The sequence below is a fragment of the Molossus molossus genome, unplaced genomic scaffold (genome assembly GCF_014108415.1).
Source record: "Molossus molossus isolate mMolMol1 unplaced genomic scaffold, mMolMol1.p scaffold_m16_p_1, whole genome shotgun sequence".
Classification (NCBI taxonomy): Eukaryota; Metazoa; Chordata; class Mammalia; order Chiroptera; family Molossidae; genus Molossus; species Molossus molossus.
In genome coordinates, this window is record NW_023425344.1 from 63,795,594 (window position 1) to 63,822,008 (window position 26,415).

Genomic DNA, 26,415 nt, shown 5'->3' on the forward strand with positions numbered 1-26,415 from the left:
AAAAATAGTTCTGATTTACAATAGATCAAATGACAAAAATAACTGATGGCCCAGAGAACAACTAGTGAGACATAAGTATCTTTTTCATAATAAATTTGTAACCAGCCACTTTCCATATATGAATGGAACATTTGGGATGGAAAAGGGGCTAGTGAAAACATTTCAGATTAACTAATTTGTTTTATATATACATTTGTAAGGTCTCACTCAATCTATAAAATTATTCCTGTTATTAGCTACATTAGTAACACTGAATTACTAATAAGGAAAAGCAAAAACATAATTAAGCAAGAAGAGTTTATACTTTTGAAGATTTTAATTAGTTCATCTAAGCTCTATTTCCTCAGCTACTAAAGAAGATTTATTCTTCATATCTAAGCACTGATTCCACTGTTTACACCTTGCATTTGCCAATTTGACTCTAAATTCACTTTTTGTACTCTGTTCACAGAAAAGGAATAAAAAGAAGTGATTAAAGTTAAGAGTATATAAAGTATACATTAAATAAGTGATTGATTCCTTTTATCCTTACCACAAACTACACTGCTTCCTTTGGTCAAAAAGACTGAGTAGACATTTAAAATATATTCTTGAATTATGGGGTTTTACCTAAGTAAGAGATCACAAAGGAAAACATATCCTTGCCATATCCGAAAATCATCCAAAAGAGTTTGAGAAACATCACTGGAATCTTTGAGGAAACAAGAAAGACCAGCAAACATTTCAACAATTTCTAGAGGAGACAGGTCATCTGATTGCTGCATATTCTGAACACATGTAGATAAACATTCTTTTTCTGTAAGAATAAATAAATAATAAATATACATTATTTACGGCAATTGCTTAAGAAAACTTTGTTTCTGAACCAGTATTTAATGAAACATTAAATTTGAATGTATCTATAAAACACTGAAAGATAATGTTACATATTCTAAAAGTAAATATAAGATTCAAATTCACTAGGAAAATTCTGCCTCTAGTAAACAAAGGGTAATACAGGAAGTATTGAAAACTAGTTGACATTTATTATAGTCTTCACATCATTATTTGGATGTTTTATCATTAAGTAAAATGACTGCCAGCTGCCAAATGATATTTTTGATCTTTTTTATTAATAGAGTAAAAGGATGGAAAAATAAAAAACTATCTTTTAAGTTTAAGACAAATCCAATAATTAAAGCTCAAATTAGAGTGAATGTAGACCAATGAGATACAGAACTAGTTCAGGAAACAAAGTGTTAAAAGTTATGTTTGCACTGCATACTACTAATTTAAAACACAGTTATACCCATCATTGACTTTGGTGATTGTAATCATTTCAAAGAAGACTTTTCCTCACTTATCTTTAATGTAATTTATTTGTCTAAAAAACAAAGTTTCACATAACAAAAGCTAAAAAGATTTAACACATGAATGGAGGTTAGGAAACAGAATCAACTATTTCTCTACAGTGATGATAAAGAATCCACCTAATTTCATTTACGCTGCATAAAACAGATTATTATCTACTTATGAAATATCTTTAGAAAGACTTTTAACTGCAGCATCTGAAAAAAAACTTTTTTTTCTTCAGTAAAAGATGAGGGAAGAATAGGCTATGATACAGAACCTACATTATATTCAAATTGAATATTTACACAACAATAAAATTATCTTAACTCTTGTATGTATCCATCGTTTGGATGAAAATTTCTTATATTTGAAATGCCTCACAAATCAAAAATAGATATTTTTCCCCTGGAAAATACAGTTTTTAATTATTTATTGATTGATTGATTTTAGAGAGAGAGGAAGGGAGAGGAAAGAGAGACAGAGAGAAAAAGAAAGAAACATTGACCTGTTGTTCATTTACTTATGCATTCATTGGTTGATTCTTACATGTACCCTGACCAGGGATCAAACCCGCAAACTTGGCATATCTGGAGGATGTTCCAACCAACTGAGCTACCTGGCCAGGGCCTGGCAAATATAGTTTTTAATTTAAAATAGAATCTTTGGAAAATTGAAAGACTAAAAATAAATCTGTCATCGTATGAGGAAGAAAAATGCGAAAGAAATGTAGAGCACCTAAAATGAATAAAGAGATATTCACCATGAATATACTTTACTACATTGACACTAAGACCATGACGGGATATGGTCATAAGGACTTCTCCAGCACTCTTCCTCCAAGGCAGGTTATAGGGCGGGCACCAAGAGGTTATTGCACTGAATAAAAGCTGGAGATCATCTTTTTGAGCCAGCTCCTCCGCCGGGGAAACAAAACTGCAGAGTTTCACTAAGATCTAAACGAAACAAAACAAAACAAATGTGTATATAAATGAATGGTTGGGGAAAGGGAGGAGCCAGAAAAGGACTAGGGCTGACCATTAAAAACTCTGAAAGTTCAGGGTTAGTACTGAGTGATACCATTAAAGCCACAATGATGAGTGCTCTAACTTAGGCAGCATTAACTAAAAACAACTGTAATTTAGAAGTGTTTTATGTAAGACAGTAAACCAGCCCTACTTTTATCAGCTTATTAAAAAATGTTCTATGTTTACTATTTTCTCTTCATCAGGGTATCTTTGCATACTTTACCCTAGGTGGCATAAATCAACAGTAACATTCAAAGTCAACATTTAGTTTTCTGATTTAGTTCAATTCTTAGTTTGTCATAGGTGAATGTAATTTTCTTCTCCAAAAAGGACAGTTTTAGAGAGGTGAGAAAGTAAAAACAGTAAAATTTTAAAAAGTAAAAGTATTTTCAAATTGTTCCAATTTCTATACAAGAAGGGGATATTAGAATAACAAATCAATCTTAATTCATAAGTAAGTTTTAATGATGTCTATTGGCCAAAAATAATTTCAAGCCTAGTTTTCGAAGAAGATTCAAAACTTCCTAAACTCTGGAATGAGAGTGTACTTCTTAATTATGAATTGCAAAATATACAGTACACAAGAGCTCACAGCATTAAGAGTCTACTGCTTGGGGAATTCAGCTATGGTTTCTACCCTCAAAGGAAGTTTTTCTTTTTATCTCAGTTCAATGGGAGGAAAAGTTAACTTTTCATCTCTGTGCTAAATTTGCTCATCTAAATATTTTTAAAAATATATAAAGTGAATAAAATAACTATAATTTATAAAATAATTTTATTCTCTTGAAAGAATGTGAATTTCAGTATTTCATTATCTGTGGGGATAGAAAAATGTATTTGGTACAGCACAGGGAATATAATCAATAATACTGCAATGACTAAGGATGGTGCCAGGTGGGCATTGAAAATATTGAGGGAGCACTAGGTAAAGTATATGACTGTCTAACCGCTACGCTGTGCACCTAAACCAAGAGAAAGTACTGAAAGTAAATTGTAACTGAAAACTAAAAAACAGTATTTGAAATACCATGTTTTGTCTGAGAAAGGTAGGTCTTGCTTTTCTTATTTCCTTCAATGCAAAAATTTAATTAAATACAAGAGTTTTCTAAATCACAGATGCCAAATATCACAAATATAATAAAAAAGGACTTAAGAATTCAGACAAACAACAAAATACTTATAAAATCAGTATTATAGGCATTCCACCCACAAAATAATGCCTGGAGATATTGTTGGACACTTTATGCCCATTAATATGTATAATATGTATATCTTTTCCCATATATGTCAAATGCAACATAAAAACTATATGGAGAAAAAAAGACAGCTAATTGCAGTAGAAAGACATATGCTCAAACAACTGGATTGTTGATTTTACTTTCCCTTGGTTCTCACATTGCCCTTGTGTGATTAGAGGAATGAATTTCATTTCTCTAATTTGTGACATAAAAACAAACCCCAAAATAAAATACTTTTTTTCCAAATCAAATCTGTGCTTTCAAAAATAAACTGGATTTAATTCTTTGAATTTATTGACTCTTAAGATAATTGATTCTTAATCTTTAAAGGCAAAAGGATTCTTACAAATATCTACTATAATCCTTTCATTTTATAAACCAGAACACTGAAGCATCTGCATCTCATTCCTCTTGGCCCCTACACTACCACTTCTATTGTAGGGACTCTGTTACCAAGTCCAGTCCAGTGTGCAAAGCAAGAATTGGCCACACCAAGGCAAAAGGAAAAACAAAAACAAAACAAAAAACCCACAAAAACCGAATGCCTACATGAAGCAATACCAACTGCTAAGGACCCAGAAAAACATCTGTCACATAATATAAACACAGGAATTTCATCCATCAGAAACACTATGTGTTCTGAAAATATCTGATATGTTGGATCTTCTAGACAAAATGATGAAAACAATGTCCAGCCTGTGATGAGAAACAAAGGAAGTGATGTGCTGCACTCAAGGGGCTCAGGGAGAGGTGGGAGAGCCTGGTTTTCGTCACTGCCGTGGTCCCGCTGCGGATCCCAGCCAGGGGTACCAGCTTTCCTAAGTGGGGAGTTTCATCTGAGTTCTCTTCTGAGTCTCTTTTGGCCTTCATATTCAATGATTCCAATATGCTAAAATGAATCTCACATTTAGCTGAAAGCACCCACTGTTTACAGATACAGAAAATAGAAATCTTCATTATACTTATTTAGTATTATATATATGCAGTTCAGCTTCCATTTATTGCCTAAAGCATTAATTACTACTTTAGAAGGGCTTTACTGAAATAGGGCAACTAAACAAATCAACAACGTCTAAAGGTAGCTTTAATTCTTATGAAGTTACTCCCACTGCTTTTCTCATGCAGTCTAACTCAGGAGTCAGATAAACTTGAGTTCTAATCCCAGTTCTGCCATTTGTTCACATCTCCATTTGGGGAGAAAACAAACGTTCTGACGTCATGGGTTGTCTTGCAAATTATGAGGTAATATTTGTAAGTTAATCACTAGCACAAAAGCATCTAATAAAAACATGTTCAATACATATTTGCTGAATTCGTATTTAATTGATTATCTGCCTTAGCCTCCCTCTCCTGTCCTCCCACTGCCAGCACCTCTACGGAGTCGAGTCTCTCCTGCAGCAAACACCCCAGTCACACACGGTGCAAGTGCCATCTGCCCGCTCCACTTCACCTAGTGCAGACCCCCGTCCCACGGCGGTAGTGGTGACAGCGGCAATCTCCGGATTTTGTATTTCGTATCCACTATGTCCTAACAGAGAACTGCAGCTTGTGTATTATTTCATTTACTCTTCACAGAAACCCTCTCGGTAGGTATCATTATCTTCGTTTTAGAGGTGAGAAAGCTACATCTTAGGTTACATAATTTCAGAGAACTGGATGGAAGCAGGACTGGGGTTTTTTATTGAGGTGAAAACACATAACATACAATTTACCATCTTAATCATTTTTAAGTATAGAGTACAGTAGTGTTCACCATAAGCATACTATTACACAACGCATCTCTAGAACATTTTCATCTTGCAAAACTAAAACTCTGTACCAATTGAAAACAACTTTTTCCCCACCCAGGAGACCCTGTCAATCATCATTTGATTTTCTAAGAGTCCGATCACTTTACATTCATGTAAGTGGAATCATAGAGTATCTGCCTTTTTGTGTCAAACGTTTTTTAATATTATATTAGTTTCCCATGGGCACACTGTATGTTAAAGGTTTATAGTTTGTTTGCCTTGAAAATTTTCCCCCAAGAAAGGATATCAAAACGATGATGCTATTTCTAGCCTATAAACCTTTGTTACCTGATAATGCTATTAAAGGCAGGGTGGCAACAGTGGGAAAGCAGGGATTTATAGGCCAGGAGAGAGGAGGTAGCAGCAGCCACTAAAATAAACCATCTTTTGTTAAATATTTATAGGCCAGGGACTTCCTATATCTAAACAATAAAAGAGAACTTGACAATGTAAGAAATATTACCCTAAACTTAATGATTACCAATAAAAGTGTTCCTTGCTTAGTTCATTTCACAGATGTTATTGCTATAGCAATGGTAACCTTAATAGTTGACTCTGTCAGAGAAACAAACTTACTAATGCCTCACTCACATATTCCTCAAAAGTGTGCAGATTCAACAAATGTGACAATTACATGGGATAAAGTCAATTTATAATAAACAACATGAAATACGACAGAAAATGGAATAGGTAAGATGTCTACTGAAGCAGTGCACCTGTCTCACTTTAAACAGAGTGGTGTAGATGGCCAGGCAAAGAGCACCTTCCATACCTGTACAAAAACTTTCTGGAGTAGTCCACGACGTTCTGCTAGAGGTAGCTCATTCTGTGCACCTCCAACTGCCTCAGGCACATGTGGAAGGTCAAAAAACAGATATAAACATTTAACCAGGGTGGAAGGCACTGACATCGTTGTCATGCAGTCCACGGTTTTCTGGAAAACAAACCAATTAATCAATCAATAGGTACATAAACAGAAAGACAGATATAACTGTAATCAGTACAGCTAAGTAGGCCCACAAATTTTAAGCCAGAAGCTAAATAATTAACTCTAGATTTTAACCTGGAATATTATATATCACAGTAACTTTTTAAATGCCTGAAAAAATTAAAATTAAATGCATGCTGACAAATGCTCATTTCCCATTTGAACAAATTTGCTCTAATCAAACATTGAGATGTGTCTATTTGTTATCATTATTTAGTAAGTTTGCTGTTTATTTATTAAGAGGTAGCATGATTCAAAGAACACAAACTTTAGGATTTAGAAAAAAGGAACTTAACCATGAATCTGGCAAACTAATTTTGCTGGACCTCACACTTTTCTCTCCTATTATAAAATGAATATCATGGTACATACGTCTTAAGGTTAATATGAGGATTGTACAAGATAACAAATGCATAGACATTTTAAGAACTAAATTATATATTAGTATTTGCCTTACTATCACTTTAATGTGATTCTTACTGAACATTCTTGGAGATGGAAGGACACTTGAGGAACATAGCCATCATTGACACACACAAGAAAATCTCTGTATTATTTTCAAGGATTTCTAGAGGAAGAAATTCTAGACTTTCTCATGGTAAACATTTAACTATTTTTAAGAAGTATGCTATAATAATTACCAAATTTTTCCATGGTGTAATTTGGAATAAAAAGTTTAAGCATACTGGGGGTCAACAGGTTGGTATCCTCTGTTGATTAATTTATATACTTTGTCATCATTACCGACGGCCTCGGGTATGTCAGGCTGTGTGCTGGGAGCTGGGCGTGCATCCCTGTCCTTCAGGACACCGCAGTCCACCTGCAGAGGCAGGCTCACCAGTACCTGATCTAATCTCTTAGGGGTAACAGGGGAAGGACACACAGGCTAATGTAAAAGGGACGAAGCACTGGCACTGCCAGGAGTAGAATGAAAAGGTGTAGGAATCGAAAGAAGACAGGAATGATCACTTGGAAGATACAAAGACGGTTAGGCTGTACGGTACAATATGATTCAGGAATCTGAACCCAAAATTGCTGAATCCCAAAAAGCTGCAATAGTAATGTCTAATCTTTAATAAGTGTTTATCATGTAACAGGCATAAAGGTAAGCACTGTAAATACATTACCTCATCTACTCCATAAATCATCCCTACGAGTTGGATTCTATTACTGCATGATCCCTACTTGACAAATGAAGGAACTGAGGCTCATCACTCACAGACCTGCCTCAGGCTAGGTGGTCCATACAAACTGTCTCCCACTCCAGTTTGATTTTTATTTTGTTGGCAATGGAGACTCAATGAAGTATTACAAATAAAGAAGTAACAGAACCAGATTTCAGAGAATTAGCTGGTGGTGAGGTGGACCGTAAGTTGGATATACAAAATGAGAAGGTCAGGAAACGAATACAGAAAGCCCTAGGATGTGAGCTGAGTACAGCAGGAGCACAATGCTGGAGAGGAGAGGGCTACACAACAATCTGTTGCGAGATCTGGCCCCTTTCTTCAGATCCAGTGTCATTTCCTGCCTCTAACACTCAAACACCCTCAGCTCTTCCTATTTACAATTTACTCTTTAGACATCTCCATACATCTAACGTTAAGTTTAAGGGTCTGCTCATGTCTGAAATTTTCATGAATTCCTTCTCTCTCCTACAAAAGTTTGTCTCGCATGCCTAGTCGTACAGCACTACATGTACCCCACTGTTGCATTCTACAGTATTGGCTTCATCCAGGTCATCTCTGTCTACATGTTGATTCAGAACCATGCTTTAGTCATCTCTGGATTTCACTGCTACCAATAAAATCTCAGCTCAAAACACAACTAAAATGTCTTTTAAAATGTCTCTCTTCCCAGTTATATTATTGGTAACTTTCCCTTCCCATTAAGCAAAAAAAGTTTGATTTCTTTTGCCTGGCTGGAGTGGCTCAGTTGGTTGAGCGTCATCCTGTGCACCAAAGGGCTGTCCATTCGATTCTGGGTCAAGGCACAAGCCTGGGTTGAGGGTTTGTCTCCGGTCAAGGCATGTATTGAAGGCAACCCACTGATGTTTCTCTCTCCCCTGCCGTCTTTCTCTGCCTCTCTCTAAGTTACGACCTCAGGTGAGAATTAAAAAAATAAAAAGATATGATTTTTCACTTTCATCTTATAACTGATAATTAAAAGTACAACTTGGGCCCTGGACGGTTTGGCTCAGCAGTTAGTGTTGGTGTGGACCAATGAGTTGTGGGTTTGATTCCAGTCAAGGGCACCTACCTCAGTGGTGGTTCATCCCCAGCCCTGGTCAGGGTCGTGCTGGAGGCAACCGGTCGATGTGTCCCTCTTACAGCAATGTTTCTCTCTCCCTTCCTCCCTCCTCCTCTATCTGAAGATAAATAGAAAAATATCCATAGGCCCGGCCGGTGTGGCTCAGTGGTTGAGTGTCAACCCATGCACCAAGAGGTAACCGGTTTGATTCCTGGTCAGGACACATGCCCAGTTGTGGGCCCGATCCCCAGTGGGGGACATGCAGGAGGCAGCCAATCGATGTTCTCTCTCTTCGATGTTTCTATTTCTCTCTCCCTCTCCCTTCTTCTCTCTCTCTCTAAAGTCAATAAAGAAAAAAAAAATCCTCAAGTGAGGATTTAAAAAAAAAAGTATAACTTGATATCCAAACTGGTATTTGGCAACATTTATAATTTTTAAAAAGTGATTAGATTTCTCTCCTGATTCTTTTCTTATACTTTTAAGGCAATCTATATTTGTGCACATTTCAATTAATCCACATTTAATGATTTTCTACTATGTATTAGGTATTATGGTAGGACACAGGCTCTGCTCACATATAAGAAAGAAAAATCAGCATCTATAGAAAATATGAATAAAACAGAAATATGCCAATTAAAATGATTGTTTTACATTCTATTCTAAACCAAACCAGATCTTGGTACAGTAATATAAAGGCATTTATAACTACCAGCAGCAGCAAATAAAACTAGCATTTTGATAGTCATCTGGCATGGTCACAGATATATGGAAACAAGGGTCCACTTTAGGGCTATATGAAAATGACTGAGGGTGAATAAATCTCTCCAAAGAGGGGTTTCTTGGGATGTGAGGCTTCTATGCTAAAACTCAGAAAGTACCAGGTAAATCAGGACAAGTCAGTCTGATTCTTTTTCTTATTAAAAAAGAAAAAATACCCCAGCAAACAAAAGAAAGAAACAATGCATTTCAAGGGAGAAAAGTCCGAGCACTACTTACTCTGAGCTAGTGACCAGTCTCTGGATATGATCACCAAGAACTATGCATCGTCTCTGTTGGGACAGTGTCACAGTCCCTTTCATTAATCCCACTATTAAATAATGGGAGGTGCTTAAAAGCCCGGTGTAATTTAGACAACAGCCATTCTCAGAATTGATATTGACTTTGATAGGTAATGAAGCATTTCGATCATGGGGAACAAAATACTCTGGACTGTAAAAGTATGCATAAATTTCCTGCATCCCCAAAACATCACAGGCCAAAAATCAGGTATTCAAACAGCTCATAAATGAGTATAAGCAACATATATCATGACGGATGTTTAAAGTTGATTTGGAGGGGGGAAAAAAGCAATCTCCAGAATAAATCAAGTGGTAAGGAAATATGTATTATACTGAAAATGGCAGTACTTTCCAAGTCATTTATTTCTCATTAGCTAAGTGCTCTTAGCTGAGCCTTAGATGATTCTTCTAAGCCAGTTTCCCTACCATAGGTAACAGAACTCCTGGGCTGGGCCTGATGAAGGCAGAGCTCCTGGGCTATTCCTCTCCGGCCACAGGACCATCCTCTGCCCAGTGTGCTGTAGAAAGGGTATCACGCTTTATGTGTTATGACATGACAGGGATGAGAGCCACTATTCTAAGTTAGGCATCTCCTCGTGTGTAAAATGCATAAAACATCAACCTTCTCATAAGGATGTTGTCAGAAGCATAAAATAATGTGTAACAAGAAATAGAAGAGTATAATGATTATTATAAAATCTTATTTGGATTTGACAATAAGTTTAATTTTACAAAATCCTAAGAAGATAAAAAGAAAAAAGAGGTTGAGTTACCAAACATGAAAACAAAGAACTCACCTGACCAGAGGATGCTAACAAATTAATTGTTGTCAGAAGCATCCAGCCTCTACTAGCTTCTTCACTCTGATTGATTTCTAGGAACTGGACTATGGCCCGACTTGCAGCCTCTGTAAAACCAAAGGACAGCTATTAGGTGTGTGTGTGAGGGAGGTGGGAGATTACATATAAAGAGGTTCTTTCTTAAAATCTGCAAAGAAATGATCACTTACTAAGCACATACCTTATATCAGCACTATTACATGCACTACATAAAACATGCTAAAAAGAGCAATGTTTTAATGGCACACACAGGTCTTTATAGTATACCATCACATCATATGGAAATGTGAACATTCACCTACATATTTTAGGTTGTCACAAACTAGTCGAAAAGAGTCATGAAGAGTTGAAATGTGAACCAAGCCTGCCTGGAAAACAAGTACAGGTACCCTCCACTTTTCAAAGTTCACTTTAGGCCACTTCGTGTTTACAAAAGAAAGACCTGTATTAGACCCTGTTTTTGCTAACCAAAAGAATTCAGAAAAGGATTTTTGCTTTTACAAAAAAAGGCGAAAAGTGAAAATAGTGCTCAGCACTAGTCTGGCAGGGAGCCATTCGAGAGGCGTGGACCAGGCCCGCCAGGCTCCTCCCCTAGAACTACACCCAGCATCAAGCCGCCACAGCTTCGAACTATGTCTGTGAGCACTGGTATTTATCTCGATTTATTTTGTACATCCATTAGCAAGATGCATCCTATGGTATCAGAAACGCCTAAGAGAGCTCATAAGGATGGTACGTTTAGTACAAAACTGGATATAACAAACCATTTCGATCATGGGGAACAAAATACATTGTGTGTGTGCTGAACTTGCCTGCGTCCAACATTCATCCTATTTACACACAGAGAGAAAGCATCCTGGAAGCTAGAATCTTGGCTGTGCTGGTAGTAAAGGGTCTCTTTGAGGTGGCATCCAGCAATGAATAAAATGAAAATTCTGCTGCTTGAGAGGACTGATGGGTGCACAAAGCATGATGTATATGTATCACATCATTCCTGCTTTTACTGTATGTTAGTGTCATCTTGGGTTTTATATGTGATTCAGTATGATCTGAAAAGTAATTTTTTTAGGTCTATGAGTAACCAATTTTTTTCCATATAAATTAAAGGTAATTATTTCTTCGAGTTATCACGACAGGTTTCTTAGGCAAGCTCTTTTTTGGATAACGGGGAAACCTGTATGTTTGTCTAGGAAGTGGGGGTGGGGTAGAAAAGGAACTGAGCGATTAAGAGCATAAAAACAAAACAAAAGTGCAGCTAGAGGAAAGAGCATAATGTGTACAGATCGAGACCAAGAACTGTAATAACACTGGGTTAACATTCCAGGAGAACAAATGTTGAGAATTAGATTTGAAGTCAACAGTAGTGATAGAAAACTGACACCTACGTAGGATGGAAGGTAAGCTAAGGGGTATTTACTCTTTAGACAAGAGGGAGCAAATGTAGTTTCTTGAGCAAAGGTGGGGATGAAAGGATTACCCTAAGACTGTTAATTTAGCAACAACGTACAGGACCGACTGGGGAGGCAGAGCCAGGTGAGGGGAATGAACTGGAGGCTGCCTGCCTGATACACACATGGTGACTGAGCAGCTGACAGCAGGAACAGAGAAGCAGGCAGGGAATCATTCACAGAACTGTGACGCTGCAAGAAATCTTTGGAAGTAAATTTAGTTGATTATGTTTTTAGAGACAAGAGAAAATGGATAAATCTCTAACAATACATTTAATTTCATCAGCAGAGAGTTCGTCATTTTTTATATGGATAAACAAGATGAGTTAAAGTTGTTGGAAAATAAGTCCTATCTGTTTACTCTAAACCAACTGGTAAGTTACTACTGTATGCATAACATAGTTCATAAAGATGCAGAATGTGGAATAAACAGAATTTAGATTGCCTTAGAGGAATTTCTTCTTTTGTTTAAGACAATCGAGATAAAAGTGTTTCTTAAAGAAGTGAATGAATACCAGACTTAACTGTGCTACCACGCTGAGCACATTTTATCTTTATATACTTCCATTTGAAGGAATATTTTAATAGGGAATATTTCAAAATAGCTTATTTTTACTGAATTCTAACTGTATAACAAGCGCCACTTTAAGTACTTGTAGAATTAACTCTTAATTGCTACAAGAACCACATGAGTTACTTTCTATTATTACCACATGAGTTACTTTCTATTATTATACCACTTATGACATATACATTAAGAAATGGAGAGGATAATTTGCCTAGAGTCACATAGCGGCTAGTCAGTGACAGAACTTATATTCAAGTCCAGACTGTCTAACATGTAAGAGACAAAAGATAGTGATTAAAAATAATTTACTAGAAAAGAGGGAAGCCAACAGAAGCCTGGCTTATTTCTAATATTTAATATCTCAAAAGTGTTGAAATTATTATATCCACATGTTCACTGATTTCCAGTCCCTCGCCATTCCCTAGAAAGGACACACCAGGCGAGCAGTCCCCTCGCCTGCCGTGTTCACAGAGGGTGCTCAATGTGAAGCAGGTCACTGCACTGAGGGGGTGCTCAACAAGTATCTGTTAAATGAGCGAATAAAGCAACTCAGGCTGATTAAAGAAGGATGCGGTGAGCTCAAGTTCTAATGAACATTAAGAGGTTTGGATTTACTATGAGTAATAAAATTCCTGAAAGTTTTGAAAAGGGGAGCAATGCAAAGAAAGCAATGTTTAAGGCTGATTCAACTGTGAAGGTTCATTAGAGAGAAGAGAAAACAAATAAAAATACCACTGAGAACCTTCGTTAGCAATTGTGGTTTGAGGTCGTTCGGTAAAAGGTGACCTGCAGATTTTTCTTGCAAGCCTACAGTGGGGCCTGCCATTGGCTACATTACATGAGCCTTCTTTACTTGATAGGATTTAAATGCTCATGTAAGGAAGACAACTCCTTCCTAGATAGCTAAAACTCTCAATTAAAAGCTGACATGCTATGCTTTCATTTCCTAGGCTTCTTCATAATTGGGTGATATTGGTTTAAAATTATGTATTTCCAGTTTTGTAACTCAACATCTCTAAAAATCTACCTTGAATTTTCAAGTGATTATTTCCTAGTTATATCAATGTAATGAAATTCTATCTCATAAAAAACATTCATTAGTAAATGAACTGGTCAGTACCACCTGTGCTTTTCACGGTAGGAGAGGGGGGATTTTGAAGGACTAAACTTACTTTAAGAGGTAAACAAAGTTATTGTCCTGGTACAGAAGCTAGAAACCTATAGATAAGACCATTTTGAGTGAATCTGAATTCCACTTATATTATTTAACACATTAATGTTAAAAGAAAACTGGACAAATATGTATTTTCACTGCTACTCAATAAGTTTTCCATTATAAGCAATGAATGCTAATGCTTATTTTGAGAACCAAAACACTAAAAATTTACTCTTCCTTGAAAAATTCCATTTATATGATCAATGGAGTATGTGTTTTCTTCTGTTTCGGTTGACAATGAACACGAAAGTATTACTCAAGAAAAGAAAAGACATAACTAAATAAAAAAACCAATGCTCTATTTGTTATTAAATACTACAACAGTTCAATGGATTGCTGAATTGATTAAAGAAGATGTGTGGAAAAAAGGATCAAAACAGTGTAATTATTAACAGTACCCTTTAACAACTTTATCAAAAGTACTCTTTTTGAGAAGGTGGAAAAAAACCTAAGTTATATCAGGAATAATGTAAAATTATATTATTTGGCTTTGAATTCTATGTTTATACAAAGAAATCTGGATGAGCAATTGTGGGTGAATGCTTCAGGGGAGATCTAAAACCGTCACTGACAAACCATCTATATGTAACAAAAGTATCAGAAGAACCATTTTATTTTCTCCTACTAATTTCAGTATGTGCCATTCAAAACATCTTCATGAGATATCCCCCTTTTTATTTTAAATTACTCAGGAAGCTGACTGTAAAAGTATATAACATTTAGTGGTATCTTTAAAAAATTATGTATACTAAAAAATAATTTAAAATTAAATTTCCATAAGTCAGTTTCTTAAAACTGTGAAAGAAAAACACTCCTATTCAAAAAAAAAAAAAAAAAATTCTGCATTAGGATCTTTAGTTACACTTATATTTAACAAATACAAATTTAAATGATGGTTTAAACTTAAGGTTATAAGAGCTAATGAAAAAACATTATCCCATATTGTGAGTTGCCAATCATTTGATTCCAGCTTTAGCTTCCACACTGCATTTTAATACATATAGTTAGACTCAAAAATACAAAAATGGAGTTAGCAGAAATCATTATTTGATTAAATAAGGGCAGAATGTAGACCGTTTTTAAAGAAATGTAAGTTCCTTGTCTATACTGAGAGAATATAATTGAGTTCAATTAGCATTCAGAACAATCAGGACACAAAACTTGTTAATAATAAATGCAATACAATTTTTCCTTTGCAAAGTCCATTTAAAGCATAGTCATTTTCAAACTTATGCTTCAGAATGAGAATGTGAGACATGTCAATAGTATTACTATACTTTTTTTATTAAGGAAGAAACCAAGCCCTAAATAACCCTTTCCACCACCCCCACACCCCTCCCCCCCAAAAAAAACCTTCCATAAGTTAGTCAGTATTAGATTTCATGCTTCCTTTCATTTGATGACACATAACCACACCTTGGGAATGAAATTACCTGAAGGTGTTGTGGCTTTGAAATCCTTGGAGGGCAGTGGGGCACAATGTTTTTCTGTTTAAAAAGAAAGGCTGGGTTGTCTAATTGGGAACTCACGACATCATACTAATCCCACAACAAGATGCTTGCTGCATGCGACACCAACTGTGGTCAGCATCACCTGGCTTCTCCACCGCTGGGCTGCTGCCCATTTCGGATTGCACCGCTGGGTTTAACAGTGGCACCTCACATGCAGCAAAGTCATTAATCATAAACTAAAGATTTTTCACAGGTGGGAATTTTCTGCTTCAATGATGTAAACTGATTATGTTCCCCTAGAATTAACCAGATTGCATGTTTGAACTTAAATAACTACATAAGATGGGAAAAAAATCTTAAGCTACACCTTGTAAACAATATAGCCACAAAAGTATATATTTTCTCAAATTACTTGAGAGTCACTACATATTTTTTAGCAAAAGCCACAGAGAGTCAACAACGAGGAGAGAATTAAGTGAGAAAGAGAACTAGAACTGTGAAGGTGCCTCGTATATTGCAAATCAGTCCATGTATCCCATTTTTGTATATTGATATTTCTTAAAAGCTTCCATTTTTGCCTACTCTAATAGGTCAAAACAACAGAACTGTAGATGGGCATGGCTCCTCCTGAGATATCTATAATCCATGTCAGAGGTGATCTGATAAAAAGATTTGATATGTGAGTAGCGGTTAGGTAACAAACAAATTAACCAGTTTTGCACACCAAATTCAAAGGAGTCTGGAAAAATAATATGCCAAATAAACACAACTATTTTTCAAAAAAATAATAGAGGGCTTATTTCACTTGCTTCTTTTTTGTGAAGAAACATTATGTGCATATTAATTAAACAATTACTGTCAATGATAACTTCCTATAAAATAAAAGGTTATGTGAGGTATCAAAAGTAGCCAAATTCATAGAAGCAGAAAGAAGAATGGTGACTGCCAAGGGCTGGGAGGAAGAGGAAGTGGGGAGATGCTGATCAATGGGTATTAAGTTTGAGTTGTACAGGATGAAACAGTTCTAGAGGTCTGCTGTACAACACTGTGCTTACAGTTAACTGTACATATAAAAATTCATTAAGAAGGTAAATATAGATCATGTGTTTTTTACCACAATAAAAAATGGATCTCTCAATCAGAAAACATAGATGGGATATGAAAGAGTAAGATGATTCAGGATGTACCTAGATATTGAAAATCTATAATTTATTTACTGCAAAAGATTAAAAATACTCCATGAAAGTATTTCTGATAACAACACTGACCAAAAGAAACTTCCAATGCTCACGTCTAAAAATAAGAGAACAAGGACTTCCAAAGCCAGGGTTCTTTAAGGCAGACTGAGGAGATATTCTAAAATTATGCTTTTCTCTCTTAAATATCATTAAGGCTGGCTTTTCTAATACTGCTCAAATTTTCAAAGCATTAAAAAAACAGGAGAGGGAAGAAATCTTATGTCATAGTCAGTAAAAATTAATTGATCATCTAATCTGCAATAAACATTCTTCAAGGTTAATTATTTTCAAGCAATGTGTTGCAACAATTTTTAAAATATGTACTACCTGACTATTAAAAAAAAAAAAAAAGACAGACAACACAACAATAGCTGTCTGATGTGAATGAATAAAAATTATACCTTATTTTTTGTCAGATCAGCAAAAATTATCATATATTTTTTTGGTGTCCCGCAGAATTTTAGTAATTAGTTTATGTGTTCCATGAGATGGGGAAAAAAAATCGCTGTTCTAGGTGATGAAAGAGTGAATACGATAGACAATAAAATTTAATTATATACGCAAGATACTTCACATGATGACAAAGCTCTAAACTAAGGAAGTGTTTCAGGTGACCTAACAAAAGTTAAGTAACTGGTCTGGGGATGGATTAGAAAAGATTTATTTGAGATAGGGTGATTAAGAAAAGTTTCTCTTGTAGAGGTAAAATTATACAGATTCAACTGAATCTTGCTGGATTCTGAAGTTAATAAATTTCAAAAGTTTCAAGTTGAAAATTACATGGAAGTACATAATATGAAACAATATATTTTAAAAATAGCTGGGAAATAAGATGTTATCAATGGAGAAAGGAGGACAAAGGGCACAGGGGGGCTCTATGTAAAATGTCTATAACTTCCTGTGAGCCTACAATTATTTCAAAATGAAACATTAAAAAAATTGTATAGCTATCACTGTAAATAACAATGACACATCTACTTCACTTAAGATACCTTTCACTGTTTCTAAAACATTTCCCTCAGTATATAAAATTATAAAGGAATTTAGGAAAATAAATCTCCAATATAGAAAAAGGTTTTTCTATAAACATGCAGATTAGGTATTTGCAAAGACAGCCAAGAAAGAAGAGAAAAAATAAAGTTTTGGGAATTTTTTTTCTAATCTCAGAATATCATTCAGGAAAGAAAATACAATGAGAGGAGCCAACTTGTGACAGAGAAATTTTCCTTATTAAAATAGCTAAAGAGGTATAAAATACACACAAATCTCATAAGTAAGACCGACTTCTCACATTTACAGGAGTAACTGAAACCAGGAAAGATAAAAGGGATGCGTTCCAGTTTGGGGAGGAGAAAGGAGAAGATGGGCAGGAACGTCACCTGAAGCTCTGTCCCTTTCACTGGGCTTGCTTCAAGGATGGTAAATACAACTACAACTGTCTCACTTTAGAATCCATTCACCAATTCATATAATAGAATGCTTCTGAATAGGGGACTTCGTCCTCAATCTAAAAATATTTAATGGCTATTACTCCAAAGAATTCATAACGAGCTCTAGTTGAAGATAAAAGGTTGAGCACGCGCATTTATTTATCTCTGTTCTCTCCTGAAACCCACTGCTATGGCCTGAAATGTGTCCCTCCCAGACTTCATATGTTGAAGCCCTAACTTCTAATGTAATGGTATTTGGTGGTGGAGCCTTTGGAAGGTAATTAGGTGGATGCAGTCATGAAGGTGGGGCCCTCATGGTGGGATTTATGCCCTCTCTTCTCTCTTCTAGGTGAGGCCACACTGAGAAGGTGCCATCTGCAAGCCAGGAAGAGATCTCACCAGAGACCAATCATGCTGACACCGTGATCTTAGATTTTCAGCCTCCAGAACTGTCAAAAACAACTTCTGTTGTTTAAGCCACTAGTCTATGATATCTTGTTATGGCAGCTCTGGGAGGCTAACACATCCACTAAAATGACTGTAAAAGAATTTTTTAAAAAGCATAAACTCATAAGGACAAAGAATAGGAAAGATGAAAGCAACAACATTTTGATACTAGAATAGCACAGAAGTTAGTGGTAAAGTGGGCACCAGACTAGAGGTTTATTCACTGCAAAGAGTGAGAGACAGTGTTTGGATTTGGGTGGGGGAGAAATGACGGTACCACACCAGGAACAGCTGTGGGTCCCTGGACAAGCTAGATACTCAGGTACTGAATGCTGAGGGTCCTCAGACCTTCCCCCTATTTGGCTTCCAAAATGTTCAGTGTCAGACATATATGGTCTAGAAAAAGACCGGATATTCTTCTCTGGGGACTGTCTAGCCAGGGAAAGATGGTCAACAAAAAGGCCCAGCAAGATCACCCTGGGTCGATGCCCGAGCTGTAAGCTCCACCCACAATTACCAAGCTAGCCAGCAGCTCTCTACCCATTTTTATACAGGAACAGATGGCCAAGGACGAGGCATGTGAGGACAGTCTCCAGCATGAGAGACAGAGACAGAAACAAACTAACAAAAAAAGACAATCTTAAAGAAACAGACTATCTAGGGAGATGAAAATATGAAAGGAAAAACAAAAACAAAACCTCAGATAGCCAGGAGAAGAGAATCCATACAAAAGACACCAGTTAAAAAGAAAAACTCTTAGATACTAAAATTATAATGTCACAAATGACAAAAGCTCCACAGAAGGGATAGATGATAAAAATGAAGCGCTCTCCAACCCAGGAGAGTCAACAAATGAAGACAAGAAAACGAGAGACTTAGGGGCACATCCGACTAGAAAGAGAAAATAGAGGGGAGGATATTATTATTTAAACAATTCATGAAACTTCCCCAAAATTAAAGGATATAAATTCCCAGATTAATAAGGGCCCGATGAGTACTCAGCATAATGGATATAGTTCTACTCAAAGACATGTTAAGAAAAAATTTTAGAGCAGAAGAGCCTAAATGCTTTTACAGCATTTTTTTTTAAAGGCACAGAAAAAAAATAAGGTATATAAGAAGCTTCAGATTTCTTAATAATAGTATAGGAATCTAGAATACAGTGAAGAAATTATTTTTAAATTCTGAGAATAAGTGATTTCCAACCAAGACTCAGATACCTACTGAAAGGAGGATAAATATAATGCAAGAGGCAAAATTTTCCAATGTGACCCCGAGTGCTCCCCTGGCTGCCTGGAGAAGGACCTAGATAAGATCCCTTTACTGACCATGTCCCCAGAGGTGCTGCACCAAAGCTCAACAGGTAGCTTCCTCTCTCTGGTAGGAGGGCCTGTCACTTCCCCAGCCCCAAATTCTTCTGGGGCTAAACAGCTAATATTCTCAAGCAGCTCCTATAAACATCCAACAAGTACTCAAAGAGCCTAGATCACAAGCAGTTTGTGTGTTTCTTCACTGATAAGATTACATTCATGCTTGTACTTTAGGACTGGGGGAGGGGAGACATCTCCCAAGCACACCTTTCTGAGAGATAATGCGGGTGGTGGACCTGTGCCTTCTTCCTGTTGACCCGATTTCATGTTTCCCCTTTCTGTGATAAAGGCATGCGCGATGACGTGATGGGATCTGTTCTGAGCCCTGGTACCTGAAAAGGTTGTCAGCATGAAGGCATCACCTTCCTTGGTGAAGAGGAAGAAGCTCATCTCATTCAGCAACAGTCAAAGAAATTTTCACTCATGGGATTTCTTTAAAAAAACAAACCAGCCCTGGCCAGTTTGGCTCAGCGGTTAGAGCGTCGGCCTGTGGTCCGGAGAGACCCGGGTTCGGTTCCCGCTAAGGGCACGTACTTCGGTTGCAGTTTGTCCCCGGCCCTGGTTTGGTCGTGCGGGTGGCAGCCACTCGATGTGTCCCTTCACATCGATGTTTCTGTCTGTCTCTCCCTTCCTCTCTCTCCCTCCCACTCTATCTGTACAAAAAATGGAAAAATATCCTCGGGTGAGGATTAAAAAAAAACAAAACAAACCAAACCTCAAATCAAAAATAACTAGTTCACCTGCATCCTTTCTCAGAAACCTGTCGGAAAAGATGCTTTCCCAGTGAATCTGCGGACAGTGATGAATGAGAGGCAGGAGCAGAGGCTCTGTCTGACAGAGGAAAGGCACCCAGGACCCCGGGGGTGAGGCAAACATGGCGGCTGGCAGCAGGGGAGCGAGAACCTACTGCAGGGTGAAGCAGGCCAGAGGGTTCTGGAAGAACTGTTTGCAAGAAGACAAAACTGATGGAGTATCTGATGTCTTTAGTCGTATTGAGGGGAGATTCAGAAAAACAGGCATAGGAGATGAATGTGTAATAAAAATGTAGAAAACCAGTAAAAAGTAGGCAATTATTAACTCTGATGGAGGCAGGGGAAGGGTTTTCAAGAAAAGACAAGTAATCATAGCCTACCATATGGCTCACCTAAGAATAGTGTTTTCATAGTCACAATAATGAATATTGATTGAGAGAGCAATATTGGAGGGGTACAGAAGTGTCTGTGGGGTACTGGTAGTAAGCTTAAAAGAATAAAAGTCTCATTCCATTGTGTAAAGACAGAAGACAGGATCTAAATGTGAAAAATCAAGGGCACATACTGTAAACATTATTTAGAGACACAGAGGTAAATACCAAAAAAAAGTTAAGTGTCCAAAAATGACTGCCTCTCAGGACTGAGAAATGGGGATGAACCAGGATGACGCAAGGGAGATGTGGGTTTTAGTAAGTCCTTTAACTATTTAACCTTTATAACTATGTGCCTATATTAATTTTAATAAAAATGAAAAACAAATTAAAAATGATTTTAGAACAAAGGCATTACTGTTACTATTGAAAAAAATAATTTGATGGGCTGAAAAGACAAGTGCTTTCCCCTAACAGACTTTAAACAGAACTTAAATAATTACTTTCTCAGTCTAATGCTTCAATAAGAAAGCTATCACTCAAACAACCATCAAACAACCAAAATAACAAAATTAAGATAAAAATCTCTCAAACATATTACTAATTTAGCACATGACTAATGGTAATTAAAATCCAAAAAGCTTATTTTAACCATGAGTAAAAAAGAAAAATACTTTATAAAGTTCAAAATTACCTAACTATGAATAAGAATAGTATTCAGGCAGCATTCATGAAAGACCTACTGTATTTGTAAAGCATTGTGGTCAAGATTATAGGTTATATAAAGATCCCTAAACAGTTTATGGTCTGATAGGAAAATAAAGACACATATCCAACTACCACTCATGGAGTTGAAGAACAAAAAGTAGCTTAGAAAAGAAAGTTTTATCTTTGAGTAAGGCAAACAAGAAACATTCCATCAAAAATATGTGACTTAATCCAAGCTGGGAAGATTTAGACCTATTGAGATGGGGAAGACTCTCCTTACTGGGTAAAGCATCATAAGAAAAAAATAGGAATAAGAACATAGACACATTTGGGACTCCAAGCGACTCAGTTTGGCTGAAATATATAAAAGGAAAATGAGAAATAAAAAAAGGTGAAGGCTAAAAAAAAACAAACAAGAAAACATATGGCCAGATTCTGGGTTTGCCTTAAATGTCATGCTAAGAATATGGATTTTTTTCAGAAGAAAACAGAGTATTGTTGACAGGGTTGGGGAGGGGTAGTTGTGGTCCAATGAAAGTAGCCTTCATAGAACTACTCTACTTAAAGTGACATGTTGAAACCAAGAGAAGAATGTTACTGTAAGAGTGTGAATGAGACAGGTAATCGAAATCCCTGTGCCGAGAATCAGGTCAGTTTTCTATTTGCTTTTATGGAACTGTCCATTCAGATAAGCCAGTGTTTGCTGGTTTCTGCAATCATACCTGTAGACTTGTTTGATGCTCTCCTTCGAATCTCTGTCACCATCAGTCGTGAGACTTGTGTTGTAAACTGCAGAAGATCAGAAAACTTTTCTGTCATTGTATTTGGCGGAGCATTTCCAAAAACCTGTGGAGGAGAAAAATAACTTAAATGAAGCATTGTCAACTTTTTTCTTTCATTCTGTGCATTTCAAAGTGTGGTGTGACTTGAAAATCAAATTTAAAAAAGTATGCTTAAACAGTTTCTTTAGATCTGAATAACATGTTTAAAAATACGACTCTTTCAATAAACCACATCTAACCACATTTCCTTATACATATTAATCTGTTGACTGAATGATTAAATAAATGAGATCTAAAAGCCAAAGACTAGTTATCTATAGAATTTGAATCAATCTACTTTAGAAGCTTTAGAAAATATAATGTTTCTCTGAAGAAATCTAAATGAAGAATTTAGAGAGAAACAGATAACATCAGAGGGTGAAAAGCAGAGACTTGTCTACTATTGCTATGTTCTAGGCTGATTAGAGAATTCGTTAACTTCATCTTATATCCCAGAATTTCTAAATCTTACCACAGATTTCCCAAAACAAGACTATTAGGAAAAAGACTAGAATAAAGAAAATGAATGAGAGGTAATGAATCTTCCCCGTCTCAGTATGTCCAAATCTTCCCAGCTTCCATTAAGTGACAGCTTTTTGATGGAATGTTTCTTTTTGCCCTTATTCAAAGGAAACAAACTTTCCCTTGTGAGCTACTTTCTGTTTCTCAACTCCATGATTATATTTGGGTCATAAAATAAACTTTTTCTTTTTTAATGTAAGACAATGAACTTTAGAATAAGTAATTTTTAAAAATAAGCCAGCATGGGTTCATCAAATAAGAAAATGAAACCTGGATGGACAAAGGGAAAGAAATGGTATTATAATGGCTACATAACCGGGTGTACCCTAAAATATTCTTTCAACAAATGTTCTTTATAACTAAAAGGAAATTCTGTGTCTTCTAAAAGTATTATGAGAGCCCTCTATTACAATACAAATTGTACAGTGTTTTGTATTCTCACCTGTTCACATGTGACTACATAGGGAAGAAACCTATTTCACTCATCTTTTTATTACCTACCAATAGCATCCTGCCTTTTATAGGGATTTTTCCTAAATACAGTTGTTCATTTATATGTTGCCTGCCCCCACAACTGAATTCTAGAAAATGTCTAGGTAGCATTGAAAGACACAAACTATAACATGATAATATAAACTAAAGGTAAACAAAAACAAAAACAAACAAAAAACTAGCAAATAAAAGACCAAGACTAGGACACGGACTAGGAAAAACATGAAAGAAAATCGAAGACCAAAAGACATTTATATTTTCCATGTTTTAGTCATGAACTTGGCTTAAATATACAAAAGAGACAACCTAATCAAGTATATGGTTCACAATGTCCTCAGGAAAGAATAATATTGAAGGAAGTACTTCTATTGTTCATACCATGAAATTTTTCTTCCAAGGAACCCAATAAAAGGATGTAACTTGTAATAACCTTTGTAATATAAATGTTTCTTACATTCTTATAATAGATACTGTTTCTTATAACCTCCCTCAAATTGAACTGAAAGTACCAAAAAGAGAAAAAGAAAAACAGTATCAACCAAAAAATACTCACACAATAATTCAGGTCTACAGGGTGTATTTTTGTCCAGGTGTATAAGTCTGTTTACTAACTTGACACGGGAGTAATTGTAAATTATCTCAAAGAACAAATAATCAGTACTTTTCAAGATCTCAATACATTGTTTCTCTTCTAAGATTTTGATAAATGCGGTATGTTTACAATTAACCTGTGTGTTACCTGGTAAATAAGACCCACATTCTTTAACAAACAAATTTTAGAACCATTAGAAATTGAGAAGCCAAACAATAACACATGCTTGAATAGCCACTCGGAGATCAGTATATAACTATTTAATGAAGGTGTTTATAAAAAAATTATTTCCTCATAGGCCTTTCACCAGACTGACTTAGATACAAAGTAGGTAAACATTTCTATTACCAAAAATATACTGATGTATATTTTGCAAAGAATTAAGTTATTTTATTCCTAAGCATTAAGATAAGTTCATAAAGTAAAAATAGATCATGTCTTAGAAGATATAAGAATATGGTTATTCAAGCAGTCTTCATGCTGGGTATATAATATGCTGTTAAAAATGCAACTAATGCCCTGGCTGGTTTGGTTCAGGGTAGAGCATCAGCCCACGGACCAATGAGTACGGATTCGATTCTGGTCCAGGACACAAACCTCGGTTACAGTTCGTCCCCGGCCCTAGTCAGGGTTGTGAGGGAGGCAGCCAATCAATGTGTCTCTCTCACGTGGATGTTTCTCTCTCTCTCCCTTTCTCTCCCACTGTCTCCGTCACACTCTATCTAACAATAAATAAAAAAATATCCTTGGGTGAAGATAAATAAATAAATAAGTAAAAATGCAACTAACTTTTCACACAAATCCTGATATTTACTGCTTTATTTTCATAAGAAAATTTTTTCAAAACATATTCTTACTTGACCAACCTAAAATCAATATAGGGAAAAAAAACAATGTCCTATTTGCTAATCTAAAATGACATAAACAATTTTTAGTCTAATGATCCAAAACTGATTGATTCATTTTGTCATTTACTCAATCATAATTATTTACCAATCTCCTAAATATGTCAGAAACTACTTAGAGTCATGAATACGAAGGTCAATAGATAGTTGTGAATACAAACGTAAATAAAACAAATATGATTCCTGTGCTCATGGGGTTCACATTTTAGTATAGAAGACAAACATTAAACAAATTAATTTATAAATGAAAATTATGTCCTGGCAGGTGTGGCTCAGTTTGTTGGGTGTCGTCTAATGGACTGAGAGGCTGTGGGTTCAATTCCTGGTCAGGGCACATGTCCGGGTTGTGGGTTCAATTCCAGGTCAGGGCACATGTCCGAGTTGAAGGTTCAATCCCCAGTGCGGGAGCGTATGGGAGGCAACAGATTGATGTTTCTCTCTCTCTCTCTCTCTCCCCCTCTCCCCCCCTCCCTCCCTCCCTGTGAAAACTGTGTTAGACAGCAATTTGTTATAAAGGAAGTAAACAGGGTAACTGAAAAGGAATGCCTGGCATAGGGCGAAGGTTAACAGAAAGGTCCCTCAGAGGTGACAGTGATGTGAAGCACAATACTGAATGATGAGAAAAAGTCACAATTCAAAGGGCCAAAGAAAGAGGGTTCTGGGCAGAGAGAAGAGTTGTGCTAAGACCCCAGACTGGATGTGCAATTAGGGTAATTGAGGAATCAAAAGGTTGGTGAGGCTGGAAAGTTCTGAATGAGAGGGGAAGTGGTACAAGATAAGGTTGGAGAGGCACAGGGACTAAAATATAAATCTGACATTTTAGACAATACTAAATATATCAGGCAGCAAGCAAAGAGATTTTTTGTGATTGACTTCAACAATTAAATATAAAAATATTAGATTTGTATTCACCACCTTCCACAAACATAGTGTTATTTATTTAAAATACGCAATGCTTCAATAGTGTACTTTAATGTATGTCACCAAGGATGGAGCATGGAGCTGGGGGTCAGGAGGCTTGGATTCTCAATTTTTGTGGTTCTTAGTTTCTTTATCTGTTAAGGAAGAGAGCTGAGCAAAAGACTGTTAGGTAATGTAGTCAACTCAGAGGGGATGATCCCACAGAGATATGTGACATTCATAACTCAGATGAAAATAAAAACAGTACTGAGGAACAAACATGTCTTCTAGCAAACTGAATAAAAATTATTACCATAGCCCTGGCCAGTTTTGCTCAGTGGTTAGAGCGTCTGCCCCGCGAACCAGAAAGTCCCGGGTTCGGTTCCCGCTAAGTGCACGTACCGCAGTTGCAGTTTGTCCCCGGCCCCGGTTGGGGTCCTGTGGGTGGCAGCCACTCAATGTCTCTCTCTCACGTAAATGTTTCTCTCTCTCTCTCCCTCCCTCCCTCTCAGTCTATCTGAAGATGAATGCAAAAATGTCCTTGAGTGAGGATAAAAAAGTAATAATAATTACCATATAATGATCATTTACCATGTGCCTAGAAGTATTCAAATACTTGTCATGTAATATAATTAAATCTCACAAAATATTACACAGTATTTCCATT

The 26,415-nt window shown here is 36.3% G+C and overlaps 1 protein-coding gene across 1 annotated transcript in view; it reads right to left on the bottom strand.

The window, feature by feature from the left end:
• WDFY3 (WD repeat and FYVE domain containing 3) overlaps positions 1 to 26,415 on the bottom strand; it is a 251,523-nt gene that overhangs the window by 139,253 nt on the left and 85,855 nt on the right. The window contains exons 4-8 of the mRNA XM_036256644.1: positions 22,239 to 22,362; positions 10,476 to 10,585; positions 6,158 to 6,319; positions 2,093 to 2,285; positions 610 to 796 (exon numbers count right to left, since the gene is read on the bottom strand). Coding sequence (XP_036112537.1) covers positions 610 to 796; positions 2,093 to 2,285; positions 6,158 to 6,319; positions 10,476 to 10,585; positions 22,239 to 22,362 — 776 coding nt within the window. The remainder of the gene's footprint in view (positions 1 to 609; positions 797 to 2,092; positions 2,286 to 6,157; positions 6,320 to 10,475; positions 10,586 to 22,238; positions 22,363 to 26,415) is intronic.